The sequence below is a fragment of the Lepisosteus platostomus genome, chromosome 7 (genome assembly GCF_059453375.1).
Source record: "Lepisosteus platostomus isolate fLepPlt1 chromosome 7, fLepPlt1.hap1, whole genome shotgun sequence".
In the NCBI taxonomy this organism is placed as follows: domain Eukaryota; kingdom Metazoa; phylum Chordata; class Actinopteri; order Semionotiformes; family Lepisosteidae; genus Lepisosteus; species Lepisosteus platostomus.
In genome coordinates, this window is record NC_142617.1 from 61,939,658 (window position 1) to 61,967,254 (window position 27,597).

Sequence of the window (27,597 nt, forward strand, 5' to 3'; positions counted from 1 at the left end):
TTCACAAGATGTTTTTTTTTATTAACCCCTCCTTTTATCAGCAAAAATGTAGTTGAATCTTAAAGACTACATAATCATTCAGGGTTTACATTTGCATTTGTATGTGTGACTCAGTTTTGAGCCATTGCTGCAACCAATGTGGAGTTATAATAAAGACAAGCACATGAAAAAAATTACATAGCACTGATTAGTAAAACTTACAGTGACACAATATAGCATATCACCTGATAATCATAATTATTTAATAGGTTTATAAGCACCTATAATTATTTTCACTTTTGTCATTTATTTTCTGTTTTGTTGTAGTTCTGCAAATTCATCTCCTCAGTGATCACAGCTACACAAACTTTAGGCAATCTGTTAACACAAATGTAGCATTCTGTTGTAATGTGTTGTCAATTCCTAATCTTCCTAATAATTTTAAACTGGTTGAAGATTTTGTGTCTGTTGTATCAAGATCATCCTCTGTTTCACTGTGATTAAGCCAAAGGGATTGGTGAGAGTTAACACCTGCTTTCTGTTTTAAGTGGGGTTAGGGCCATCTTAAATCATAACCTAAGTAATTCATTCACCATATACCAATCTACATTTTTTTTCAGGTACACTATTCAAAAGAAGTCATTTTCTTAAACTTTGAACTAGGTTCTAGATTGTCAGCTACAGTAGGTCTAGTTTTATTAATGTGAGGCAAAATGACAGTAAACTAAATTAACCATTGCAATGTCTTTTTGTCAAATTAATATAAATTTTTCCGCTTAAGTTAAGTACAATTTACAGTACAGCTACTTCATTCTGGTCACAAATAGAACAAAAAATTCTAGCATTGGTTTTAAAAATACCATTAATAATTTCGAGGTGTATGTCAGAGGCTTTTGATGATGTTTTTAGAATGGAGTTATATAGAATCTAAAGCCTGTTCCGAATTTGTCACCTGAAGCTTTAAAACAGGAGTCAGACCTCTTCAAAGAGACAGAAAGTGTTTCTGAAAGGAGACATTCTTCCACTCTTTGTATATGCATTCTTTCTGTAGTTTCATGAAAACATACAAAACAAGAAGAACACGTTTTTATCATTTCTTCTTAGTAGAAAAAATGGAATAGCATTCCATTTTCAGCTTTCATTCAGTTGAAAACTGTTTTCAGGTTGTTGATGCCCCTTGTTGTAGACACCACATCCTACGGTTTGTTTAAACAAGTGTCCTCATCCTCACATTCCTCTCCCTGTCCCTCCTGGGCCTTGATCAAGTTGTATCGGCGGTACACTGTGCCGTCCCTACTGCTGTAAACCACGTCAGTCTCATCTCCGCTGTCCTCGGGCTCCGGGACACCGTGGGTCATGGTGTAGGGCGATGGCCTGACACTGGCACTGCCACTCAGCCTCTCGTAGCTCCGTTTCCAGCACAGCCTCTTCCTCGCCCTGGCCTGGAACAGCGCGAACAGCGCCAGGACCGCGACCAGCGCCAGCATCGCCGCGGCGGGCAGCGCAGCGGAGACGTGGCTGAGCACCGTGGGCTCTGTGCTCCCCAACACCTGCCTCTCCCCCGACACCGGGTGAGCAGCTTCTACACACAGTGCTGGCAAAGAGAGCAGAACAGATTGTGGCGTTGCGCGTGTTCAGACAAAGTGCGAGATTTTGGAGACGTTAGCAGTAGTTTTTTTGCTAGCACAACCACAACCTTTAATGAGAATGTTTTTTGTGCCATTGTGACTTAAATGACCCACACAGGTTTCTCCTGAAGTAGCTTTAAATGTTTACATATACAGTACATAAATAATGGCATGGGACTCAAGGACTATAACGCTGCATTATAGAGAAAATGTGTCAAGTATCATATGTATCCAGCTTCAGTTCACCTTATTTTCACTAGATTTTCTTATGAATAGATCACTCATTGTTCTATGCCACTCCTTGCTGTTGACATCGAAGGCCTTGGTACCTGAATTGATAGTGCAGTGGCAGCAGCCTGTGTTGTTGTGTTTAGACTCACAGCACCTGGAACACCGGTTTTCCAGCGGGTGTAGAGCAAAGTTAGGCTTGCATGTCAGACACTGATCAGGGCCAGGACCTGCACAATGTCTGCAGGAGCTGTCACATAACTTGCAGAGCTCCTAGGAGAGAGATGAGATAAACATCCATTCTTCTGCAGTTAAAGGCATAGAGTACCGTACTCATTTGAGAGCGACTGGAGTACACTAGGGGCAAAGAACTGCATGGAAAAAAGGCCACAGTTTTGCTTTGCAGTACTTTATAATGGTCATATGTACTTAGCTTACTGATCATAGGGAGGCAGTTTTAGTGGAACTAGTATGGTCCAAACTATCAGCCTTTTGAAATGTAATGATTACTATTGCTTTGGGTTAACAGTGAATCACAGTATGGTAGAAGAACACCTTGACTCAAAAACAAACCCCATTCCAATGGCAGTGAAATCTTTGAGTGAGGCCCCGAAGGAGTCAGGGACATACATATTTTTTATATTTAATTTGACAAGCAGAAGGCATGAAGAAGGTGGTGTGTTAGGCCTGCAGGTAAGGTAAAATAAAATACTTGATGATACGGTTGGAATTTTGCAACATAAATCAACAGGAAGTCATTGTTCTGTTTATATATGGTTATACTGCATAATGCAGGTGACTGGAAGGTAATCAATGCTGCAGTCATGACAGATGTTTTCTTAGGATGGGCTGTAGTAATGTTTGACCAATATAACGTTATTTGATTACGTACAATGCAGTCTCTTCAGTTTAATTTTACAAGACAAACATTGAAACATTGTTTAATCGTTTACCATTTCTGAACAAAGTCTTTTTGTTTCGTGGTCATGTGGTGCACTATGGTTAAATGGGGTAATTGGTGGCACAGTGGTGCAGAGGCTGGCATTGCTGCCCTTCAACACTGAGCTCTGCGTCGAGTCTGTATGATCTTCCTGTGTTTGCATGGCTTTCCTCCTACAGTCCAAAGACATACTGTACTAGTAGGCCCTTGTATGAGTGTGTGTGTCTCTATGTCTGCCCGGCGATAGACTGGCATCCCTTCCAAGGTGTATCCTGCCTTGCACTCTTTGCTTCCTGGGATAGACTCCGGCTCCCCACAACCCTGAATCGGACAAAGTGATTAGAAAATGGATGGATAGCAAAGTTTCCCAGAGATGAAACATCAGCCAAAATCATAATTGTTTGGCTAAGTTCCACTATAGAGTTAAGTGTAGTGGGTTTACTGTATTCAACTATTGGCTTTGTGTGAATGGGATTCAGGCCAGGTACTAAGGGAATGCTACAGAACTCTTTTCTTTTTTGTTTGTTGAGTGTTTGATTTGCGAATGTAAGTTAGGTGTAGTACATGATCTGGGCTATTCTCCACTTGACTTCTTTGAAGGAGCTCCTTTTACTCTCAAAGAATCATGTCTGCGCATTTTTTTCTTTGCAGCCAGCGACGCGTCACTTCATGGAACAAAAACATGATCTCTCTTGTCTCCTGGAGAAAGGGAACAGTGTTTCCTGGTTTGAATGAAGCTTTTTGTTTTTCGAATGAGGTGCAAAGCTCATGGTCAAAACTTAAGACTAATTATCTGAACAGTTAGTACTGCCTTTTTTCCTTCAGAGAGTATTGGTGGAGTAGAGAAGGATCATTAACGTGTGTTCTAGTAGAACAGAAGAAGAGAGAGTGAAGCATAAGCATTTGTTAGCAGTCTCATAGGGCAAAACGACTCAAAATGCCCACCTTCCCACTTTTAACAGGTGGAGAAGTGGGGGGAGAGGTCAGGAAAATAGTCTTGGCAGTCCAGCTTTGGGAGGGAGGGGAGGCGCTACAATATTATTTCTATATTTAGGCATGTTCTATGTTCTTAAATTCTAATTTAATATGCTATTTTCTTGTCTAGGTATTTTTTAACATTCATACCATCTACAGTCTAACAAACTGCTGGCAAATGAAGAAAATATGATTGCCTTTCCTCCTGTACAGCTAAATAATTTGAGTAGGTCAAAATATCTAGATAAGCAGTTATAGATTTATTTAAATTACTAATAAAAAGCTACATTTCCCTTGGTAGGGTGGCAGAGACTTGGTCTGAGGTAACTACACAACCTTTAACAGGATACACACACAAGTCCAACAGACTACAGGACAGCTTCTACCTCCAGGCAATAAGACTGCTAAATAGCCAACCTGCAGCTCCTTTAGCAAATCACCTGTAATGGCTACATGGACACACAGTTTTCACTGTATTCAGCATAACTGCACTACTTGTATATATTGCATACACCATGGACACATAGCACATAGACACATAAAAGCTCTACTCATATTGAGTTGTATTAATTTAAGAAAACGTAACCTCAATTTTGTGATTTTTTTTGTTTTTGTGAATTTTGTGATTTTTGTGATTCTTGTGATTTTTGTGAGCTCGCAGAAAAGACATTTCATTGCCAGCAACTACTGCTGCATGCCATATTGTTGTGCATTTGATAAATAAACTTTGATTTGATTTGATGCTTACAGAATGTGTCATTATCAAAACAGGAACCAAAACTCTGTATTAGGATATATGCTGTATATACACGTTAGAGAAAGTAGGGTACTAGAAGTTATAAAAGGCTGAGAGCAACACTGAGGTTCATAATACAGTAGTTCTTTATACCGTTGTTTACTCAGCTACGTAGAGAAGGTACAAACAGTGAATTCTGGTGCCATTGTACATATTTCTCCTAGTGCTGTACCAACCATAGTGTTTGACTGCTGCTACTTACATCCTCAGAGAAGTAACGTTTCTCCTCGCAGCGAGGGTAACAGATCCCATTCTGCAGAGTGCTCCCCCAGTCACAGGTGAGACACCCCTGAGGCGTTGAGTCTGCAACATTAACGCAACTCTCAGGAGTTGTTTCCCAGACTCTGATTAGCAATAGTCCTAGCCTGATTACCCCCAAATCAGCATTGGGTACTTTAGTATTAATTATAATAGAGCATTTGAAAAAAGAATGGTCAGAGCAAATGTTTTAAGTGGTTGTTTTTTAACATAGATAAGTGAAAACCCAGGGAAAAAAAGTAGTATTTAATTAATTAACCACAGATTTCATTTAGTCATGTCTTGAAAGTAGCCAGGGCCAGGGTATAAGCTTCAACAACATGGCCAGGCAGCTTGTGCTATACCTCCATAACATTTTCCCTAAGGAGTGCCTCTTGCTCCCAGTCTGGAATGGACTTCCACACAGTTTCTGCCTGTGTCCTCTGGTTGGGTTTCACTGTGTATTCTGAAGACATCTGCCGAGTTGACTTTGTCAATGCCTTTGAGGATCTTGAAACAAGTCATACTCTTAAATTGTAAAAAACAATCAGCCTCTCAGTGTAGGACATTATGTGGACAGAATCCAGAGGCAAATTGATTTTTTTAACATGGTCACTACAATTGTATGCAATATATTAAAAGAGGACTTGCTAGTGCACAATTTAACAAACATTCCATGATTTAAATTCTATAGATCTGAACATTTCAGTTTGTGTGAAGCAATGTAGATGATGTAAATAATGAAAATAACTTCAGGATCAGCTCTTCAGGCTCAGCATTTACCATTGTGTATTTATTACACCAGGACCCCGGTGTCCTGGCCAAATTTCCAATTGGCCCTTACCAATCATGGCCTCCTAATAATCCCCCTCTATGAATTGGCTACATTACTCTGCTCTCTTCCCCACTGATAGCTGATGTGTGGTGAGCATTCTGGCGCACTATGGCTGCCGTCGCATCATCCAGGTGGGGCTGCACACTGGTGTTGGTGGAGGGGATCCCCATTACCTGTAAAGCGCTTTGAGTGGAGTGTCCAGAAAAGCGCTATATACAGTGCCTTGCGAAAGTATTCGGCCCCCTTGAACTTTTCAACCTTTTGCCACATTTCAGGCTTCAAACATAAAGATATACATTTTTTATTTTATGTGAAGAATCACCAACAAGTGGGACACAATTGTGAAGTGGAACGAAATCTATTGGATTTTTGAAACTTTTTTAACTAATAAAAAAATGAAAAGTGGGGCGTGCAAAATTATTCGGCCCCTTTACTTTCAGTGCAGCAAACTCACTCCAGAAGTTCAGCGAGGATCTCTGAATGATCCAATGTTGTCCTAAATGACTGATGGTGATAAATAGAATCCACCTGTGTGTAATCAAGTCTCTGTATAAATGCACCTGCTCTGTGATAGTCTCAAGGTTCTGTTGAAAGCGCAGAGAGCATCATGAAGACCAAGGAACACACCAGGCAGGTCCGTAATACTGTTGTGGAGAACTTTAAAGCCGGATTTGGATACAAAAAGATTTCCCAAGCTTCAAACATCCCAAGGAGCACTGTGCAAGCGATCATCTTGAAATGGAAGGAGTATCAGACCACTGCAAATCTACCAAGACCTGGCCGTCCCTCTAAACTTTCAGCTCAGACAAGGAGAAGACTGATCAGAGATGCAGCCAAGAGGCCCATGATCACTCTGGATGAACTGCAGAGAACTACAGCTGAGGTGGGAGAGTCTGTCCATAGGACAACAATCAGTCTTACACTGCACAAATCTGGCCTTTATGGAAGAGTGGCAAGAAGAAAGCCATTTCTCAAAGATATCCATAAAAAGTCTCGTCTAAAGTTTGCCACAAGCCACCTGGGAGACACCCCAAACATGTGGAAGAAGGTGCTCTGGTCAGATGAAACCAAAATCGAACTTTTTGGCCACAATGCAAAACGATATGTTTGGCGTAAAAGCAACACAGCTCATCACCCTCAACACACCATCCCCACTGTCAAACATGGTGGTGGCAGCATCATGGTTTGGGCCTGCTTTTCTTCAGCAGGGACAGGGAAGATGGTTAAAATTGAGGGGAAGATGGATGCAGCCAAATACAGGACCATTCTGGATGAAAACCTGTTGGAGTCTGCAAAAGACCTGAAACTGGGACGGAGATTTATCTTCCAACAAGACAATGATCCCAAACATACAGCAAAATCTACAAAGGAATGGTTCACAAATAAACGTATCCAGGTGTTTGAATGGCCAAGTCAAAGTCCAGACCTGAATCCAATCGAGAATCTGTGGAAAGAGCTGAAAACTGCTGTTCACAAACGCTCTCCATCCAACCTCACTGAGCTCGAGCTGTTTTGCAAGGAAGAATGGGCAAGAATTTCAGTCTCTCGATGTGCAAAACTGATAGAGGCATACCCCAAGCGACTTGCAGCTGTAATCGCAGCAAAAGGTGGCTCTACAAAGTATTAACGCAAGGGGGCCGAATAATTTTGCACGCCCCACTTTTCATTTTTTTATTAGTTAAAAAAGTTTCAAAAATCCAATAGATTTCGTTCCACTTCACAATTGTGTCCCACTTGTTGGTGATTCTTCACATAAAATAAAAAATGTATATCTTTATGTTTGAAGCCTGAAATGTGGCAAAAGGTTGAAAAGTTCAAGGGGGCCGAATACTTTCGCAAGGCACTGTAAGTGTAAGCAATTATTATTATTATTATTATTATTAGTATTAGTATTACCTGCATGGAATACGCCTTCTAGCATATTTACACTGTGAGGTGTTTTTCTTCTCTTTAAATTCATCTGCCTCTTCTTGAATTTCATTTGCTGCTGCTATAGTGCTTGTTTTAGTACTGTATGCAAACCTGACTAGACCAACCAGACCGCAATCTACATCCTTCATAAAAATTAGGAAGAGCCATGTTCCTAGTGCAGATCTCTGCAATTTTCTCATCAGTCTTGCTCAAATGGCCTAGGGCGTTAGTAACAGACAACATTATTACCTTTACAGGTTTTACAGCTGGTGTGGCACCGTTTGCACTGGTAGTTCTGCTGGTAGAATCGCTGAGGACAGTGCTCTACACACAGCTTAGTGCCGTCCAGCTCCAGCAGGTGAGGGGGGCAGGCCAGGCAGGCCTGGGCCCCAGGGCCTGCACACACTCTGCACGAGCTGTCACATTTCTCACACTGAGTCTTCCCACGGTAGTATCTGCAATCAACAGGGAGAAATGACTGCAGAAGTGTGCAGATAACCTCATCACACATTGCAATGTACGATTTTTCTACGTCTGTTTCCATATTTGTAAATGCATCAAGGATGTAAGCTACAATCAAGATTGTGGCTGGTAGGCTTTTCTCTGCAGGTTTTATGTGTTTAATTCTGTTGTTACAGATTTGTGTGCTGGCTTGGTTCTGTCTTCACTGGCCTGGAATTTCCAGCACATGTTGTGCTTGGGTGGGGTGTAAAAAAAAGCAGGAAAGGGTGGATACTGTGACTATTGATGTATACTTAGGTGTGGACCACCTGCTAGTTGCACTATTGACTTTACAAAAACAGTACAGGAAACAGTAAATGAATTTAAAGTTTACAGTAAGAATTAATGACGTGCAAGAACCTTTTCATCACACCTTTTACCTTGTTAAGCTGTAGGTATCTGAGCTATTGACCTACACTCAAGTTAAAGTGGACCAATGAGTCACACTTATTCTCAATTGTTGGAAGATGACTACAAGTTCACACAACCTATCTTTTTAATAAGTAGTTATTTATGGCATTGCACTAAAATTACTGGTTAGATTCAGTTCTTCAAGATTTCTTACGCAGCCTTTGGGAGCATGAAAAAGCCTTAACCTCATTTTTCTTACCCTGTGGGACAATGGGAGATACAGAGGTGCAGGAATTTGAAATAACCTGATGAACAAGTGATACAGTCCTTAGGGGAGGCCCCGATGCAGGTGGTACACACACGGTCACAGATGGCACAGAAGCCTAGTTCTATGCCATCTGCCTCCTCGTTGGACTTGAAGAAGCCCTCAGGACAGTCTTTCAGACAAGTGCCATCTACAGCAAACAGAGCCACACGTTAGAAATGCCTGTTTTCTGCATATGGTGTTCAAATTCCTATAGTGTACTTTAGTACCAATTTTGCACTAAAGTATTACTTCTTTTTTTATGGTATTGGAATGGAGCAATGATCTCTCTCTGCAATGAAACAAAAAGCATTAAGAAAACAAATGGTAAAAGGAAGTAGTTAAGAAAACTCCCGCCTCATTTAAGTTTTTGGATTGTTTTTTCATGGTGTGTTGTCAGGTGGGACAAACCAGTATTATCACACAAGACCAGGATTTCCTTGATAAACAGCACAATAAAATTCAGAGTAGTTCAGCATAAGTATACTTTAAAGGAACAAATAAAAGGCTTGAAGAAGGTTCACACCTAAAGAACGCTCCACAGCCAAAACATTGTGTACCTTTTCTTCTTTTTTCAGCATGGAATAATCCATTACTTGTACCTTGATATTGAGAGACCTTTAGATTAGAATAAATAACAACTTCATGGTTCCCCAAACATAGCATTTCAGTACTATACACAAGCAAACATTGTCAAGTGAGGGATGGGCCAATTAGGGAAAAAATAGCACAAATTAACCTTTTTATCTATCTATTTTCTATCTAGTATTTCCTTGGATATAGCATTGAACTATGTTGAAAATGTGTCCTATCTGCTAAACAAATTGGACAGCCAGCTACAAGGACACAGACAGGATCTGAGAAGGTGTTCTTACTGTACAAGTAATTGGGCACAGCACAGGTCTGGCAGTCGCTTGCAGCAGGCCCTACACAGGATTCACACTGGTGGTGACAAGCCATGCAGGAGACCTGGTTTTCATCAAGAAATGTTTTGGGCGGGCAGTTGGAGTCACTGGTGATGCCACACATTCTGGTTTTTGGATCCAGTGTCAGGCCTTTTTTACACTTGGTGCAATCTGTGGGCTCAGGGCCAGTACAGCTCACACAGGTCTGGTCACACTCTGAAAGATGTAGGGCACAGCAATTGTACATTTATTTCTGTAATAAAGCAAAACTGCCTTTGATATTATCTGCAAGAGGTTAAAGGTTGTCATCTTTAAGATTGCATTGGAAACCAGTTCAAAGAAAGAAAACATACAGATGATCTAGTGCCTTTTTAACTCACAACCAATGCACAGAATCAGGGGGAAAACAAATGTCATTGTTACACAGCTAGTCTGAACAGCTAAAGTGGAGACAGATGTACCTCTATTTCCTACTTATAAAACTGAACTCTGCAGGGCTGGACTTCTTACTTCTGTCATTGTGGGGCTATATTAATTCTCTTTAATTAATAATAATAATAATTGCTTACACTTATATAGCGCTTTTCTGGACACTCCACTCAAAGCGCTTTACAGGTAATGGGGATCCCCTCCACCACCACCAATGTGCAGCCCCACCTGGAGGACCATTATAGTACATTTTTCTCTGCTTTGCAAGTGGGTTTACTGAGAAAGGCTTTCATCCGAGAGCAGGTGGAGCTCTGAGATCACGGGTTCAAGCCTGGGTCATGTCACTAACTGACTGTGACCAGGGTTCCCCAAGTCTTGCTGTATAATTGGCTGAGAACTACCAAAGGTACTGTGGGATTACTTGACCAGGACTCTCCTGGCTGTGACACAGCGCCCCCTGTGGCTTCCAAGGTGCTTGCAGCCATGCAGTGCTGTTGTTGAGAGACATGCTTCTCCTCCAATTGGCTCTGACCCTCCGAAAGCGGCTGTGGTGCCTGTGGTGTGTTAAATGACAACTGTCTCGAAGGTGGGCCTACACCTCCTCATTCTCCCCTGTGTGTGACTATGGGGCTTATGTCTGCGATCCAGGGAATGAAAAACACAATTGGCTAATATAACATTGGGTGGGTCTTAACAAACATTATTAGCAGCTCTTTTAAATAAAAAGTACATTTTGTCCACCAATTAACTGCGAGTCCTTCGCTACCCTTACCTTGGCATTCGTAGGCTGACATCTTGTAATATGTTCCTGGAGGACATTCCTCAGAGCACTGGCCTTCATACAGTTTGGGGGAGTCAGGAGAGCAGCTCTCGCAGTCGTCAGGCAGAGGCCCTGAGCAGGAAGCACAGGTGGGGTGGCAGGGAGTGCACTTCCCCTGGTCGAGGTCCTCAAAGTATCCCTCAGGACAGTTAGCCTTGCAGACACCATCGAGGAGCAGGTACAAGAAACTGCATTCTACAGAGGAGCGTTTGAAGAAGTTTCAGAAAGAATTCTCACTTGGCAGAATGAGCTGCAGCCCTACAGTGAGGCTCGAATGTGCAATCTTCCTGAGGCCATAGCCTCATAGAATTCATTTACTGGCCACCGCTGCCAGGCCTGCTTACCCCCAGATTAACACAGTCAGATCGTTACTGTCACTGCTCACTGATACACTTCACGGGTCAAAGGCTCACAAACTAATGCAAGATTAATTAATAACATTTTAAATAAGCAGGCCTTTCAAAAAACCTCTGGGAAAATATTAAAACATAAAAGAGAAATGGCCTTAAAGGACAAAAAAAAAAAAGAAGACACCATATGAAATTCTTCAAAGTCAAACCAGAACACAGAGTTTCTGTCGCAGTGATCCATGAATACAAATGGGAGCTCAGACTGCAAGCTGAGGGACAGGCTGTACTGTTAGATCGTTAGTACTAGGAGGAGTGCTGATGCCTGAATGCTGTTTCCAGGAGTAACAGAACCCAAAAAAGACAATTACTAACTAGAAAATATAGGGATTCTGCCACAATTCCGTTCTGCAGATTTTGAGGCCGTTAACCTAAGAAAAATATGCTTTCCTGTAGGAGCAGCGAGCTGTAATGAGGTTGTGGAGTCCCACAAAGAATACCAAGAACCTGGTTGAAGAAAAGCACAAGGGGGATCTCTTAAAAGCCCGGCGCCAGCAAGGAGAATGTCTGCAAAGCCAGGGCTTACTGATGCAGGTGGAGGAGTCAGTGCACACATCACAGTGGGCCGGGCAGCGCCGGCAGCTCCTGTCTCCAGCAGGGTAGCTCTTGAGGGAGCAGTTGGCTCTGCATTGCCCATTTTCCAGGTACAGCCCTTCTCCACATGACAAGCACTGGTATTTATTTTCATCACAGGTGAGGCAAAGGGCATCACAGGCTTCACATGTGCCCTCCGTACTTTCAAAGTAACCTCTGAAACGAGACGATGGAGAAAGCTACTGCATTGTGCCCAAACACACCACATGATGAATTACATTCATTCATATATTTTATATAAATGAATACGCAGAATAAGAGTTCTGCTTACAAAAGATTATTTACACTTATATAGCACTTTTCTGGACATTTGCTCAAAGCGTTTACAGGTAATGGGGATCCCCTCCACCACCACCAGTGTGCAGCCCCCCCTGGATGATGCGACAGCAGCCATAGTGCACCAGTACACTCATCACACATCAGCTCTCAGTGGAGAGGAGAACAGAGTGATGAAGCCAGTTCAGAGACGGGGATTATTAGGAGGCCATGATTGGTAAAGGACAAGGGGTAATTTAGCTGGGTCACTGGGGTTAACACTCCTACTCTTTGAGAATGCCATGTGATTTTTAATGACCACGGTGAGTCAGAACACAGAACTGGGGATACAATCACAGGTGCATAGAGAGTTTTATGTATCATCTGACAGACAGCACCCTTTTTTTACAGTCTAGTGTCTTTGTCACTATACTGGTGCGTTAGGACCCACACAGATCACATGGTGAGTGCCCCCTACTCTTCCAAAAAAATGAACTTACTCTGGGCAATTTGACCAGCACGTCCCTTCGTGAAGGAGTAGCCTGTATTTGCCCTTCTTGCAGCTGACACACTTGTCCCTGGTCTCCTCACACCTCTCACAGGTGGGGGAGCACTCTTCACACAGCTGGGTCTCGGGATGGGCGAAGTAGCCCGAGGGGCAGTGTTCCACACAGGAGCCCTCCTGGTCCAGGAGCCAACCTGCAAACACAGAGCACGTGCAGGACGCGGAGGAAGAAATGGGTGAAGATGGGGTGCTGCAAGCAGGGTCTGTTATTTTCGACAGTGAAGGTAACCAGAGATCATTTCTCATGCGTTCTCTGGGACTAAAGCCTTGCGTGTGTGCGCCCTGTGACGAGACCGGTGTCCTGTGCAGGAAGATGTCTCACCTCGCTCCCTATACCTTCTGGTGAGGCTTTGGCCCACTGTGGCCACCACCAAGAATGAGCAGGTGTGTGGTCATGAATGGATGGCGGTACTGATACAAACCTCATGTGCGCATGGACTACAAATGGCATTACCGATTCAGTAGTTTAGGAAACATAACCACAGACCTGTAAAACATGAAGAGCAGTCCAGAGACTGAGGCCCAAAGCACGTCTTGCAGGACACATCACAGGTATAGCACTTGTTGTCAGTCACTGGGCCGTAATACAAAGCGATCATTAGACACTCTCGTTTGCAAGAATCACAAATGTTATCAACATACAGGTCAGTCAGTTGTCCTCTCGAGTACACACTGTTATCAATTTTTTTGTCTCTATTTCTATGCAGTTTCTATGTCAATGAACAATGATTAATTAAAAACATAGGTAAATCTACATGTACAGTAAGTCGCGCATTCTTTCACTGAAGCCATTGGTTTTGAAAAAGAAAAAAGGGAATATAGTTCCTGTTTACCCAGCAGAGGGCAGTATTGAACTGAGGGAAATTTCTTTGTGAAAAGCCTTCGCTGTAAGGAACGCAAGAAAACAGTATTCAGATATATTCGCACTTATTTTATGATGATTGAACTGTCTGAATAGAGACTAACCATGAAATATAAGTAAACCAAACAGTGAAAACCATTACATCTGCAGAACTGAGCATTTCATTAAAATAAATCTAGAATTCACAAATCCAAGATTAGTTTTGGCCATGTGGGCTGCAGGAATGTATTAAATCGAAAAGTGGGGCAGCAGTATTTCAGGAAATGTTCTGGTGCAGGCAGCGGTTAGATAAACAGGTCTGCTTGAAGTGTTTTCCAGAAGAACATGAAAGCAGTGAAATAAGTGGCCAAAGCATAAAACATCTTCATTAAAAGTCAATTTTATTATCACTGCTGGGGATTTTCTTTTTAAACTTGTGTCTTGAAGTTTTATTATTGTAGCACCCAGGGGCTTCTGGTCTGTTTATAGTTTGTAAATATAATCAGGTGTAACAGGACTGATATTCTCACCCTGCTTGCCTCAGGAAAAACTAGCCGTTTTGTTCTAGGGCAGTGTTCCTAGTGGTTGCCATTCCCCACAACAACAGGGAGAGTGAGTATGGTTCCAGCCCCCTCCTTTCCTAGTCTTTATTTCTGAGAACCCACAGGACCTGTGGAACCACGCAGCCGGTGGCACATTGCACTGAAGTCCTCTATTTCACATGGAAGCCTACAGCCACGTAAATAAATCCTGAATCTATGGAAGTCTACTTAAAAAATACTTTGTTTGCTTCATGCTAGGTGCAGTTTCCTATTATGAAAGGGAAAACAATGGAAGTTGTTCTTTTACTGGTAGGTCCTAGATAAGTGTTAGTAAATTTGTATTTATTAACTTATTGATGTCATGCTCACAGAATGGCATTGGTGTTTAAGGGCTCTTGGACTAAAATGTGCCCTTGGCTTTATTGCACAATGCCAGCAAAAGTGAACCTGGCTGCACTTCTCTGTAGATTCCACAACACCCCTCGTCTATTAAAAATAAGAAAAATAAATGAAGCATAAAACTGTGTCAGTGCTGGCCTGCTTACCATCAAAATACTGTCCCTCCAGGCAGCTGACAGTAGGACACTGGCCGTACAGAGGAAGATTCCCGTCAGAGCACATAGCACAGTCCCTCGCCAGAGGGCCGTGGCAGGACTGGCAGGAGTTGTGACAGGCCTCACAGAGCCAGCTGTTTGTGTCCCCGTAGGTGCCATCAGGGCATTGCTTTACACAGTCTCCCCCTGTGGGCAAGACATACAGTATTGCAGGGCATGACAAATTTCCTATAGTGGCATACACAGACACAACACTCCTGATACCCTTTTTACCTACCCCCCCCAGGCAGATCACAACAGGCTTAAAATCAAAACACATGCGATTCAGGCACACCACTTAGATGTGTTTTCAATAACTCTCTCAGAAATAAATCATGAAACCTATGAGATGAGTCACCTCACACAGCTGTGCTGGATACTCCTGACCTCCGACTGCTGAACAGCTAGCTTGTATATGAAAGGTTCTTGCCATACAAGAAGTAGATGCGGATGACGATAGCCGCCAGCTGTTACAAAACTTCACAATATTCAGTTCTGTGTTGGTGCTACCATCATCCTGCTCAGACAGATTTATACCAGGTTACTTTGAAAAATATAATTTTTCTGTCCTATCATGTACTTGGTTATTCTCATACACTTTTTTGGCTTTATGTAACCAAATAGCAAAGTTATTTTCTATGACAATTATACAATATCACTACCCTGACCATGCCTGAGATATTTAATGAATATTTAATGACAGAATTTAGATAAGGAAGTAGGTCTTGCTTAATTGGTTAGCTATGTGGTTCATTTTTTTGCAGAAGCTGGGATACCTTTTGACATTGATTTTGATCATTTTTATTTTTTATTTTTGTTTTCAATGCCTGAACTCACACCACACATTAGAATCATTCTTCTGTGCCACTACCGCAAATCGAGGCCTTAACGGAGAAAACGTAAACAGGTCCTCAATATGAATAAAAAGGAAATGTGTGGTTCTGGTCAGTTTTTCAATGTACATCTTGCAACTCAAAAAAAAATCAAAACTCTCAATGTAAGAAACAGGGATGAAACATTTGCTTCAAGCAAATTACGTGGAGGTCTGAAAGGCAGCCTGTGTGTATTAGATTGTTTCTGTGATGTCCTTGCAGTTGGTGTAAGCAAGGCAGTTTCTTTTCGCATTCCTTACAGCAACTCAGCCATGAAATTGTGACCCAAATCATTTGGAACTGGATCTCAAACAAGGACTTGCTTTTAAGAGCTTGTCTGAGAGGGAAAGAGAGGAGGAGGTTTCTCAAACCAGTAAACTGGAAAAATCACTGCCCTCTCAGAAATTAACAGATACCTCTATCTGTTAACAAAAAATGCATGTAAGATGTAGATTTTTAAATTTGCTGACTGTTTTTTCCTTTTCAAATGTTTACTCTTGTTATGATTAAGTGTACACAAAAAATGCTTGACAGTTCCTTCCTAGATAATCAAAGTTTTCTTCTTAATTAGCTTGTGATTCTAGTTGAAGATTGGCAACCATACATGAAACAAAGGGATTATTAATGGTTTAGAGATTCTTCTTTATGGATATATGTATTATGGCAGCTCAAGAGTGTAACATCCTCTTATCTCTAACCATTATTTTCTTGTGTGGGGGAAGTAGTGTCCAATGTAGAAAAAAACCTATAAATGATCAAATATCCTATGGGAAATTAAATCCAGATATTGCCAGTGGAAAGTGTAGCCCTTGTTGGTTTTGAGTGCAGTAAAACATATACTCCAACTTTTGAGAAACGACTGGTCACAAAATGTTTCCTTGTGAAAAAGAAAACATGCAGAACGCAATTTAAACATCTTTATAGTAGATTCCCAATAAGATAACTTCATTTCCTTTTTTAAATACATAAAATCATGTTATAGGTACATGCAAACAGGCTCTTAAGAGTCCTACAAACACCACAGCCATTATTTGCATTTTTCCTCTTTGCATAACCTATAGTTTCATGATGCTTCTAAAACACTGATTTGCTATCCAAATGAAAAGGTATTGCAAAATGGAATAAGTGGGTATTTCTGTTCCAGTCAGGTAAAATGTTCATTTAAAGATCTGTTAGAGCTCCATCTAACACTCTAAGAGAAGCTTTCCATTTCAACACCCCTGTAAAACATAATCAATGAAGAACTCCAGTGAAGGACCCTTGCAGGATATTATGGCTGATGGTGACGTTCTTGCCGTCTTACAGGAGACACATAGGCATCTTGTGGTGCTACGGTGAGGCTTTCTCGCCAGGCAATACCGAGTGTTAAACAGATGTACTGCTGTGTAAATCACTTAGAGACTTTTTATATTATTCAGAGCAAAACAAGGGACAAAAAGGGACTGGACATCCCTATTTCAGGCCCCAGCTCAGCTGCTGGTTTATTATATGTTACCTACCCCAAGTGAGGTACTGAACCTGTCGTTCAGACCCCACTCCTGTTATAAGTAGCTAAGCAGCAGCAGGTACAGTATACAGCTTCCCACCTTGACAATGTAAGTGGCTTTGGGCAGAGAGGCCTAATTATCGTGGTCCAGACAAATCTATTGCACCATACTAACAGATTATTGAAAGATCTCAGTGGAGCAGTTTCTCTGACTTAGCTTGATACATTTTTTCAACTGATTACTGCTCTTGTTTCATACTTATGAAATTTTACAGGACTCGGCTTAATTTGCACTCTTCAAAGAATACCAAGATAAAGATCTTTAATTCTTTCACGCTAATCCAGGCCTTTCGGCTCTGGAATACGCCCATTTGGTCTTAAAACTTTGTCTGAGGCATTTACATCCTTTCCGATGATGAAAACCTAGAAATGCTGTGTCTGTTGTGCATGTGATGAGAGTCACATAAGCCGACAGCGGGTACGACACAGAAGTTTTCAAATTTGGCTTCATTGCACCATGAGCTAGTACAGATGGCTACAAGGTAATGATCTCACCAGATAGGAAATGACCAGCCTGGCAGGACAGACAGAGGGTCTCACTCATGCAGTCAGTGCAGGGGACAGGGCAGCTGAAGCACATACTTCTCCCAGTATCCTCGTAGGTCTTCTGAGGACAGCGGCGACGACACTGGTGTCTATACCTGGAGAAGGACAGGCATGGCTTGAAAGCGATTTGTAATCAAGTCCAAATTCTGAATAAGCCATGATATCTAAATAACAAAATATGGTATAGTGTTAGCCAACGCTGGATCTTCTTGAACAGATGTACTACACATATTGTCAGCTTATGTTGAACTATAGAGAAAATGAACTGAAGTCATTCAGTGGAATTACATGGATATGTCCTCTGTATGTTGCAAGCATCAGAGTAGTGTTATTCTGATCTGTTTGCTTTGGCTTGAGGAAAAACAGAAAGGGAAGGATAAACCAGTTCTTTATAAATGTAAAATGTGTGTACAGTCATACAGGAGTCAAATGTTTGGTTGTGATTGAATCTTAAACAGGGTTCAGCTTAATGGATGTGTTTGTTCTCAGATCAAAGAACTAATGAAGAGAATCGTATTTTATGGGTCAATTGATGCAAGGACAAAGAATGGGCCTAGGCTGGCCAGCTGTACAGTCCTTACAATAGGACATGGGGGAAACGGGTAATCAGAGAGCCTAAGACACACCCATCATGTAAAGTACAGCCTGCAGCACTGAAGAAATCTGTAGGCTGGAGACAATAGCCGAAAGTCACTCAAAAGCACACCTGCTGCATTGTTCAGATGTCCTAAGAGTAGGAGGGCTTATGTAAAAACACTGTAGATTCCTTTAATAAACACATAAATTTTACCCAATGTACTTATTATTCTGCTAATAATTGGACTGTAGTTTTAAATCCACAGATACATGTCAGTTACAGGATGTTATATAGTTATATAGTTACAGTTACAGTACCCCCTTGTAGGTAACGTAAGAACGTAAGACTTTTCTAAATATGTAATCCTGAATTGCAATGTTAGTCTTCTGGCATTGATAACAGGGTACTCTGTACAGGCTTCAGGATTTAATTAATAAGTGATGAGCATATAACAATTTGCTAAAGGCTCAGGTGAAAAATTGATTAGACAGACTAGGCATGACAACATTCTAGAGCGCAGCACTGATGGCCTTTAAATACTGGAATAATTCACAAACATTACCAGATATTCCCCGCCCTGTGCCACGACGCTGTGAATCCCTCTGCCGAGTTGCTCGGCTGAAAAGCACGGAGGCTGTTCACCACAGCTGCACATCCCCCTCAAAGCCAGAACTCTGCTGACGGCTGTAGGCCAGGCTCTGTTCGCAAAGCCTACTGTAGGCATCTTTCCTTCCTTACAGTGTCAGCCTTAGAGGAACAACCCCCCCCCCGCGATCAAACTAGCCCCTCGTACAAGGTGCAGCAAAGGCCGTCATTCTGCCCGCAACAGAGCTGTTTGTAATTTTCTTTGAAAAAATCAAGCCTATTTTTTACATTTCAAAAACAAAATGATTCTGGTAACAGAATACCAGGAATACTCCTGAAGAGACACAACTGTTTTAACTCTGGTCTTTCTCAGCACACACTGAATGTGAAAGGGTACAACACAAACAGCTCATGCTCAAGCTGCAGCCAGGTTTGCACTGTTCTGTTTCTGCTGCTATAGGATTGCTCCTGGGATTCTCCAGCTAGGCTCCACAGACATCAGGGCAACTGCCAAAACTGTTCCAAAAGGGCTTTCAAGATCCGTGCACGTTTGTTGGGTAAACTCTGATAACAAATAGTATCATCACTACAGAATGCTAAAATCACATGCTTAATGGGTGCTGAATAAATTAAAACACAATTATACAACTGTATCCTTTTTTTATATCAGAGCTTTAACTTAATGTGTTTGGCCACTGCACTTAGCCACCTTTTGATCTCAGAATGACAGGATACAAACATGTATTGATGGATGTGACTTAAAAAGTTTATTTCAACCTTTATAAAGAGGAACACTGTTAGGCTTTGTATCCAATGCAAAGCATCTCCTTATAAGACTTCTCCTTTACTAAGCCTATGGTATCAAAAAACATCACTCACCTGTAGGTAACCTGATCAAGCAGAATGAGGGGAGTCTGAGGCACAGGGGAGAAAAGAACAATGGCCTGTCTGTCCTAAACTGAGGTAATGTAGGTTCACTGTGAAGGGACTGAACCACACTAAAGAGCATGACAATCTCCAAGCACACATTCCCAGTTGCTGCCCTATCAGCTGTCCTTAAAGGGCCACACTCCCTTGATGGAGCCTCCTGTCAGGAATCCCCCCAGCTTACCTCCATCACCCGTAAGGTACATTAGACAATATCTATGATGGATTCAACTGGTTTCACAAATCTGTTCTTTCAGTTCGGCTGTTTAGTTTTTCCCACTCATTATAAAAAGCAACGAATTAAAACAAAATCCGTGCCTTATTAATGGACTGCAGCAACGTCGGTGGGATTTTAATTCTAAATGAACACTTACTGTATGTATCACAGAACAGTGGATGCTCTGCATACCAGAATCTACTGCCAAATTCCTTAAGCCTTTTCAAGGCTTTGCAACCACACTGAGGTGGACTGTTAGTACTTGACAACTGTGTCACAACCCAAATAAAGCATCTACCAAATCCCACTTTTGAAAATGTAAATCCGGCTTGCTCACCATGAAGGAGAAGGTCTGTTGAGAGGTTTCTTTCCTTTGCAATCCCATGATGGAGAGACCAACGCATGGAACAGACAACACTAATTTAATTAAACTCAATTATAGCATCAGGAACAATTTCCAAGTAGTGGAATATAGTGAAATGACTGCATGTCTAATACTATCCCACACCTAAAGAAGTCTTGTGAACCACTGAGCTATGGGGGTTAGCGCTGCTGAAGCTGGGCTCAATTCTCGACCTGTGGTGCTATCTGCATGGACGTTACATGTTCTCCCTGTGTTTGCATGGGGTTTCACTGGGTGCTCTGGTTTTCCTTCCGCAGTCCAAAGAGAAACAGGTTTTTTATTTGGCTTTTGGGAAAACTGGCCCTAGTGTGTCTGTGTCACTGTGTGCCCTGCAATGGACTGGTGTCCTGTCCAGGGGGCACACTTCCTCACCAGGTTAGGCTACCCACTAACCCTGGATTGGCTGAAGTGGTTGGACAATGGATGGACCGAGGTTCTGGACTGGATATCACCAGATTCATTTAATCATTTTAGGTGGTTTCCCAGTTTTCTTCCAACCACCTGATTCCCTCATAGCAAAGAATGAAAATCACAAGAACCTGTCAGAACTCCTCTTTCTGGGAAAGAGCAATATCAGTTTGCTACAGCACAGACATGGGGAAACATGCAAACGAGAGGGATGTACTCACAGAAAATATCCTGCAGTACAGCTGCTGCAAAGCTCTGGGTCATCTGCATGGAAAACAAAGAATGCTCAACGCCAAGTATGTTCATAAGATAAAGGTATTTTCAGTATCAAAATAAAACATAAAACAAATGAGAATAGTTTCAACATTACTGAACTTCATGGGCAACAATGTAACTTTTTTTTACAAAATCTTAATGGAAATTATTCAATTAAATATCTTAAATTGTGTCAGTTAAGGCCATTCACATTTTACTACTTGAAGAACTCTTGATTCTTAATTTTATTCCTATGCGTTGCGTAAGATTTAAAAAACAGTTTGAAATGCTAAATTGGATTTATTTTTATTAAGACAGGGGAACAGCAAAAGAGGTACAAATATTTTTTTTTTATCTTAAAATGATACAATGTTCTCCTCTTAGCATTTTTTTAACTGTAGCAAATCGTTTTGAATGAGTTTAACCCTACTGTAATGCTCCCATCTTCACATATACAACAGGCATAGGGATTAACACCTATAATTAACCTGTTGAGCATGCTTTACATCCAGTCTCACAGTCCAGGCATTCTCCGGTTTCAGGATCTTGAACCTGGCCTGCAAGAAGAACAGACCCCTGAGCATCCAATCCACATTTTACACAGCAGTTTCAACTGCCTTTTAGACTCCAGTATTAGTATGATACTTCTCAGTGTTGCATCTGTGGAATGTGGAGGCACAAAAATAGTTGCTGCTTTTCAGCCCCTGAGGTTTACAGTTTATGATTCAGCCTGAGTTGTACCATGATCAAAAATTTTACATAAATGCAAAACTGTAGTACTACAGCTAGTAGAGTCTTCACCTGCATTCTTTGGTATCACAACCTTTAAACATGACAAATCAGAACTTTTTTTATGGAATCAAATATTGTTAAAAATCTAAAACAGTGGATACAATTTAAAAGTGTTGTCTAACAGACTGTCTGCATTATTCTTTTCCTTGCTGACTGGCAAGATAATTTTACAACCGGCAGTTTTCCCTCAGGGAACACTGTATAAGGTGCCTGACTGAAGTCTGCCTTTCATCTGAACCTAGGATCTAACGTGTCAAGGCATCTGTAAAAGGTTACATTTCATCTTGAAAGAAAAAAACCCAGAGGAATATTAAAGAAGGTTCAAGTGAAACAAGATCCATTCAGTTATAAGAGATTAACAAAACATTAAAACAGACTTAATAGCCCAGTGATGACTTGATCCTGTCTAATATGGATACATTTTGCACATACCGAATTCCCATTTGCACCCTTGCCTTTCACTTCAATCGATGTTGCTCTTGATTTAGCCAGACTTCGGATGTGCCACACGTGACATTACCTTCTTCGCAGTCAGCCGTTTGACAGATTCCGTCCCGGAGCCTGTAATTCTCCTTGCACTTGGAGCAGATGGTGGCGTCTGTGCAGATCTCGCAGCTGGGCATGCAGGACTCGCAGGTGTACAGGTCGCGGTCTGGGTAGTACCCCCGGGGGCAGTGCAGCCGGCAGCGCCCGCGGTGCAGAAATCGCTCTAGTCCATCTTCATCTATTAAAACCACAAGTGCTGTTAATGGAAACCACCCCTTCCCCTGTGCCGCCGACTCCATTAACCGCAAGGAAGCCTGCCGGTAAATCTTTTCATTCCAATGCCAGTCCTTCAGGGAACTCCAATTAAAGATTCTTCCTGAGCAATGTAGAAATCTGGGCCAGGCATGTTTCACCACCATCTGAGTGCGCTACTCAGCCCCCCCAAGATTATTGAATAGGAATTGTTCACATTAACAAGTTCAAATCAAATCAAAGTTTATTTATCAAATGCACAACAGTACAGCGTGCAGCAGTAGTTGCTGGCAATTAAATGTCTTTAAGCAATTCAAGCAACTAATCATTACAGACTACAGATTATAAATCCAGTAGGTACTCATTCATAAAGCATCCAGAATCACAGATCAAATCCACTGATCTTCAACTGCATTACGCAGCAAACAGATTCCCTCTGCATTTTCCTTCATAAACTCTAAATATGGATTTTAATTCATTTAAAAAAAAGGAATTGATACGCATTGATCTGTTAATGACTCTTGATACTTTTATGTGAAACAATATGTATCTATTCCTGTAAGAACAAATGAGGCTTTAATTATAAAATGTAGAAGAAATATATTATTATTAACATACCCAGGGCAGTAGTGTTTATGGAAAATGAGGAGAAAATTATTTTATCTATAATAATTTCAACATCTTGAATAAACTGCTATGTTTGGACAAAAAAACATCAATTTTCTTGGTCTGTATGGGAGCAGTCAGGTAGATATCCACTGGAATGCTTCTATTCAGCTGTGGCCTCACAGAATCAGGTTACTGACCTCATGCAGAGTGTAGGCTTTTAAAAAATGTTGACCAAAACTAAAGAGAAAGCCAGCACCCAAAAAAAGACATCTGAACACAGAGAAATGAACACCATGCACTGTTTAAAAATATTTAGTATGTATGTGAACAATTCATTTCAAACTGCATTGTACCATATAAACATGAATGACTGAGCTGTACCACATATGATCACATATGCACCTGAAAGCTTAAAAGAACTCCTGAAAAAGTTCATCATTACTTTAATTTAATCTTTGCGTCCTTGGTACATTATTCCAAATACTGCAACAGCCTGCTGGCAGCCCATCGGTGCCCTGACAGAGTGAGCTGAGATTTAGAAAGATGTATACAAGGGCAAACAAAAGCCAATCTGAGCTTTAGGGGTGTACCACACTTTTCCCACACTGATGAATGTATTACCCCCGCTGGCTGCAGGAGAAAATACTTGCAGCTCGAACTATAAGCCCGTGTGTTATTTTGTTGTCACATTGAGTAAACAGCTGAGTAAAGATGCCTACTGACCGAGCGAGGATTTTTAGAAACTGCCTCCTCCCCCCAGGCTGCTGATGCCTGACACTTCACTAGGCCACACAGACCAAGTGGCCAGGGCAGGGGGTTATTTGCACATTTCTACAGCAGCACAGGACCAACAAAGGAATGTTCTCACTCCAGCGAAGAGAACTCATTCCAAAATGAAACTGATTGAAGAGATATCTTCTATACATTTAAAAATATATATATTTCCTATGCAGTTCTGTCCTGTTTGAACAAAATCTCCACATTCTAGGAATCAGGATGGATTACTTTATGTAGAAAAAACATCCACGAGGTTTTTTCTGATCACTATCCAACCCCCTCCCCCCCCGCCCACCTTATAAAAAATACTGAAACTTTAAAATTAATCCATAAACTATGGAGTTGCCCTTATGCACACGTGGTTCAGTGTAAAAAAAATGTTTTATTCTACATGTGTATCAGGTTTCTAAAGAAAGCAGAAGGCCATGCCACAGAGTTTCTGTAAATCCTGCCCACTATAGAACTCAAGCAATTCTTATTAACAAGAAAATTGCTCTCTTATGGTTAAGCATGCAAAGCATTTTCCTACTCATCCATTATATGGTTTGTTTTTATTGATCACTTGCTATAAACCTATGTCAGATGGTCAGAATCTGCAAGGAGAAACTGAAATCTAAGCTCTATGACTCAGACCCACTTGGGGTCCTCTCCTTTCCAAAGGTGTTTCTGGGGGTGCTTCCTGTTCTTTGGGGAGGGAGGATTGAGGGAGAGTTGTGCTACCCTGTTAAGGAGTGTGAATAAGAATTCATTTAATCATTATTTTGACTCTCCTTTTTTGCTAAGCTACAGCTCTGTAATTGTCATTCTTTCAAGACATTATTTATTGCTCTTTGAAATTCAATTTAGTCTCCATATCCATGAAGTCTCTATTTCGTCCTGGATTTTTTTTTTCTTCTGCAGACTAAATTCTGCTAAACGTGTTAGCTGTTTAGAGTTGCTGCTTAGGAGAAAAAAAAACCAGAAAGCTGCCATGAAACAGGAATCTCAAATTCAGTAAAAGGCATTACCATGTGACAGCCTCCTCTTCAGCAGAGAACAAAACAAAGCAGGGTGCTTTTATTGTATTCCAATGCAGTTTCTATATTGGGATCAAGGGATGATAAACTAGGAAAAAAGGTGTGTTTGAAAACTAATATTTCAGGGGGAAAAAAATCTTTTGTTTGTGCCCCTACAACATTTGGATCAGATTTCTCAAATCTCCTGGGTAAATCCCAGCTAAAGCGTGCTGGGTTTCTGATTCTGGGTTCAAAAATGAACGCTATTGTGACCTGTACTACTGACAGATTAAAGTCAAAAGAGACAGATGCACAGTCTCTGACATCAAACTGGATGTCCGATTTGGGTGTGTTAACATCATACAGCATGCATTTAATCCTTCAGCCAAAGAATTGACTTTTTTTTTGGCAAGACACGAATTGTATCCAAAGCTGATGAGATTTTTGTCGCTCAAGCTCAGAACACAGACTCATTTTGCATGTGGCAGCACGGTGGTGCATTAACGAGCAGAAACAGAGTGATCAGATACATGCACATACAGGTTTCACAATGGGTTCTTTCTGCGGCTATTATCAGATTACCAGAGTACAGCATGGTCTTGAATGGATTTCTAAGTAGAAGGCAAAGAAATGGGCACTTCTGGTCCCACCTCCACACCACTGCTCTATGAGGGCTTTTCTAAACCTGATCCCTTGAAATTTGTTTTGAAACCTATGCCACAGTCACTCTCAGGTCTATCAGACATCAGAAAAAAATGGAGGGAATTAATGTTTTTGTACCACTTATGACGAGTGCAAAAGTCTGTATTCTAAATATAATCAGCATTTACTACCTGTATGTCTTCTTACATCACTGATGTAATCATCCATAAAGATGAGCATACCCCCACTGATTATATTGCATATATCATACCTTAATTTTTATAACCATTTGTCAGCATCATTTAAGCAGATCCTTCATTTCAAAAAGCACTTCTCTTTCTCAGAATGGTAAATGAAGGTGTGGACACTATGCTGTCTGACTCCAGCAGCTGTGTGTGCAAGCTTGGATTCTGAGTTTACTGTGCATCTCTTTCATGTCGATTAAATCACGCCTTTGAACAGGGAGAGAGTTTTGTGTGAAAATGCCACATAGAGACCTAAATAACAGGTTGATACCATACTTTTCAGTTTGATTGTTAACAGATTTATGCAGGATTTAAATACTCTATTGTGTAACGTTAAGTACTGTATGTAGAAAGGCTCCTAGTATCTTGGTCTTGTGTTTTTTGTTTTTGTTTTTGTTTTTGATACAGGTGAATTAATTAAGCTTACTAGATGCTTAATTGGTCCAATTGTTTGATCTTCTTTTTCTGCACTCAGGTCTCAGTTACACAATTTATTTCCTTTATTAGGATTATTTCCAATTAATGTTGTCACAGAACTCTTTCAACTTGGTCTGAAAGGGTTGCTTTTCTATAGCTTTCAAAACCACTCAATGAATCAATCAGGAAAAGATGTACGGACACAGGTGGAAATGACACTGTGTCAAGCATTCATAATGGAAGCATTCTCTGTGTTGTACAGACCCACTGTTTAAATTCCATCTTCAAACAAACTAAAAATAAATGAGAGGAATTCTCAGACCCAGCATCTATCACAGGGTAAACCTTTCTTTCTCACGTTCCCTTACTATTCAAAAGAAGATACAGAGCTTTTAAAAGCAAACAATTCTGTTAAACACTAAATAAGCTTATTTTATCAAGAGCTCGTTTGGAAGAAAAAAACAGGACACACAAGATTTCCCAAGGATCAGACCTTGGACATACTAATAGTGTTTCATCATTCTGGTGGAAAGTGTTCTCTGATGCAAGCCGTGTATAAACCGTTTTCTTTTCCCAAACGTGGTTGTGATTTATCCCAATAAATAAAAACTTTGCTGTCAAGAGTTGTTTTTTTGCCTAATTACAAAACATAACAATCTTAATATTAATGATGCTCAAAGCAAGTGATGAAAGTACGATTACAGGTTTCCAGTGCAGCTGGGAACTTTACAACATTAATCAAATTGCTATTAGCTTAATAGGACCACTTTAACGTTTTCCCCGGGTCTTCCGGTCCTACAGTTCTAAAGAGACACACTGTCTCTCCAGGAGCAGGACAGGGGACCCCTACATTGATACTCATACAAAACCACACTGTAAAATGCATCACATCATGGGCTCCTAGAGTTGTGGTGAATCATTTTAATGATATCGCAGGCGACTACAGAAATGTCCGAATTATTTGAAGAGCGTGAGTAAATCGAATGTTTTTCTCTTCTAATTAAAAAAAAACAACATGTTTTATTTGTATTGCTGTAATAACCACTGAAGTTAGTTAAGCACGGATGAGCAATTCAGAAAGTTCCTCTTACCCACTCCACACACAGTGCACTCAAAGAGCTCGTGGCCAAAGCATTCCGTGCAGGTAGGATGGCAGCCGACACATTGGTGTTTCAAAGCGAATTGACCGCTGGGACAAGAGAGCGAGGAGGGCTTATTTGTTGCAAATCCAAACAAAATCACGAAAAGAAAAGCTTGCAAAATATTAACCCCCATGTTCCCCCCCTGCTTAGACAAAAGATCGAATCATCAAGAAAGAGCCAGCAGAGTCAGGCTGGTGCAGGTGAACATCACGGACAGGTCCCTCGGCTGCAGCACTAAAGAATCAACGCAAGAACTAGTTCGACCAGT

At 41.1% G+C, this 27,597-nt stretch overlaps 1 protein-coding gene across 1 annotated transcript; it reads right to left on the reverse strand.

The window, feature by feature from the left end:
• Positions 1 to 27,597, reverse strand: LOC148659411 (cysteine repeat modular protein 2). Its single transcript, XM_088641606.1, has 16 exons — positions 27,279 to 27,597; positions 22,285 to 22,488; positions 21,461 to 21,529; positions 20,939 to 20,981; positions 17,550 to 17,695; positions 14,589 to 14,783; positions 13,148 to 13,234; positions 12,596 to 12,794; positions 11,773 to 11,996; positions 10,792 to 11,034; positions 9,561 to 9,806; positions 8,641 to 8,836; positions 7,779 to 7,984; positions 4,749 to 4,849; positions 1,937 to 2,108; positions 1 to 1,573 (listed from the first exon to the last, which is right to left on the reverse strand). The coding sequence occupies exons 1-16, from the start codon at positions 27,460 to 27,462 to the stop codon at positions 1,176 to 1,178; spliced, it is 2,913 nt and encodes a 970-aa protein (XP_088497732.1). The 5' UTR covers positions 27,463 to 27,597; the 3' UTR covers positions 1 to 1,175.

Coding starts and splice junctions, on each gene's coding strand:
- LOC148659411 (XM_088641606.1), bottom strand. CDS start 27,462: ATGGGGGTTAATATTTTGCAAGCTTTTCTTTTCGTGATTTTGTTTGGA. Junction 22,489..27,278: donor GTGCACTGTGTGTGGAGTGG/GTAAGAGGAACT, acceptor TGGTTTTAATAG/ATGAAGATGGACTAGAGCGA. Junction 1,574..1,936: donor CCACTGCACTATCAATTCAG/GTACCAAGGCCT, acceptor TCTCTTTGCCAG/CACTGTGTGTAGAAGCTGCT.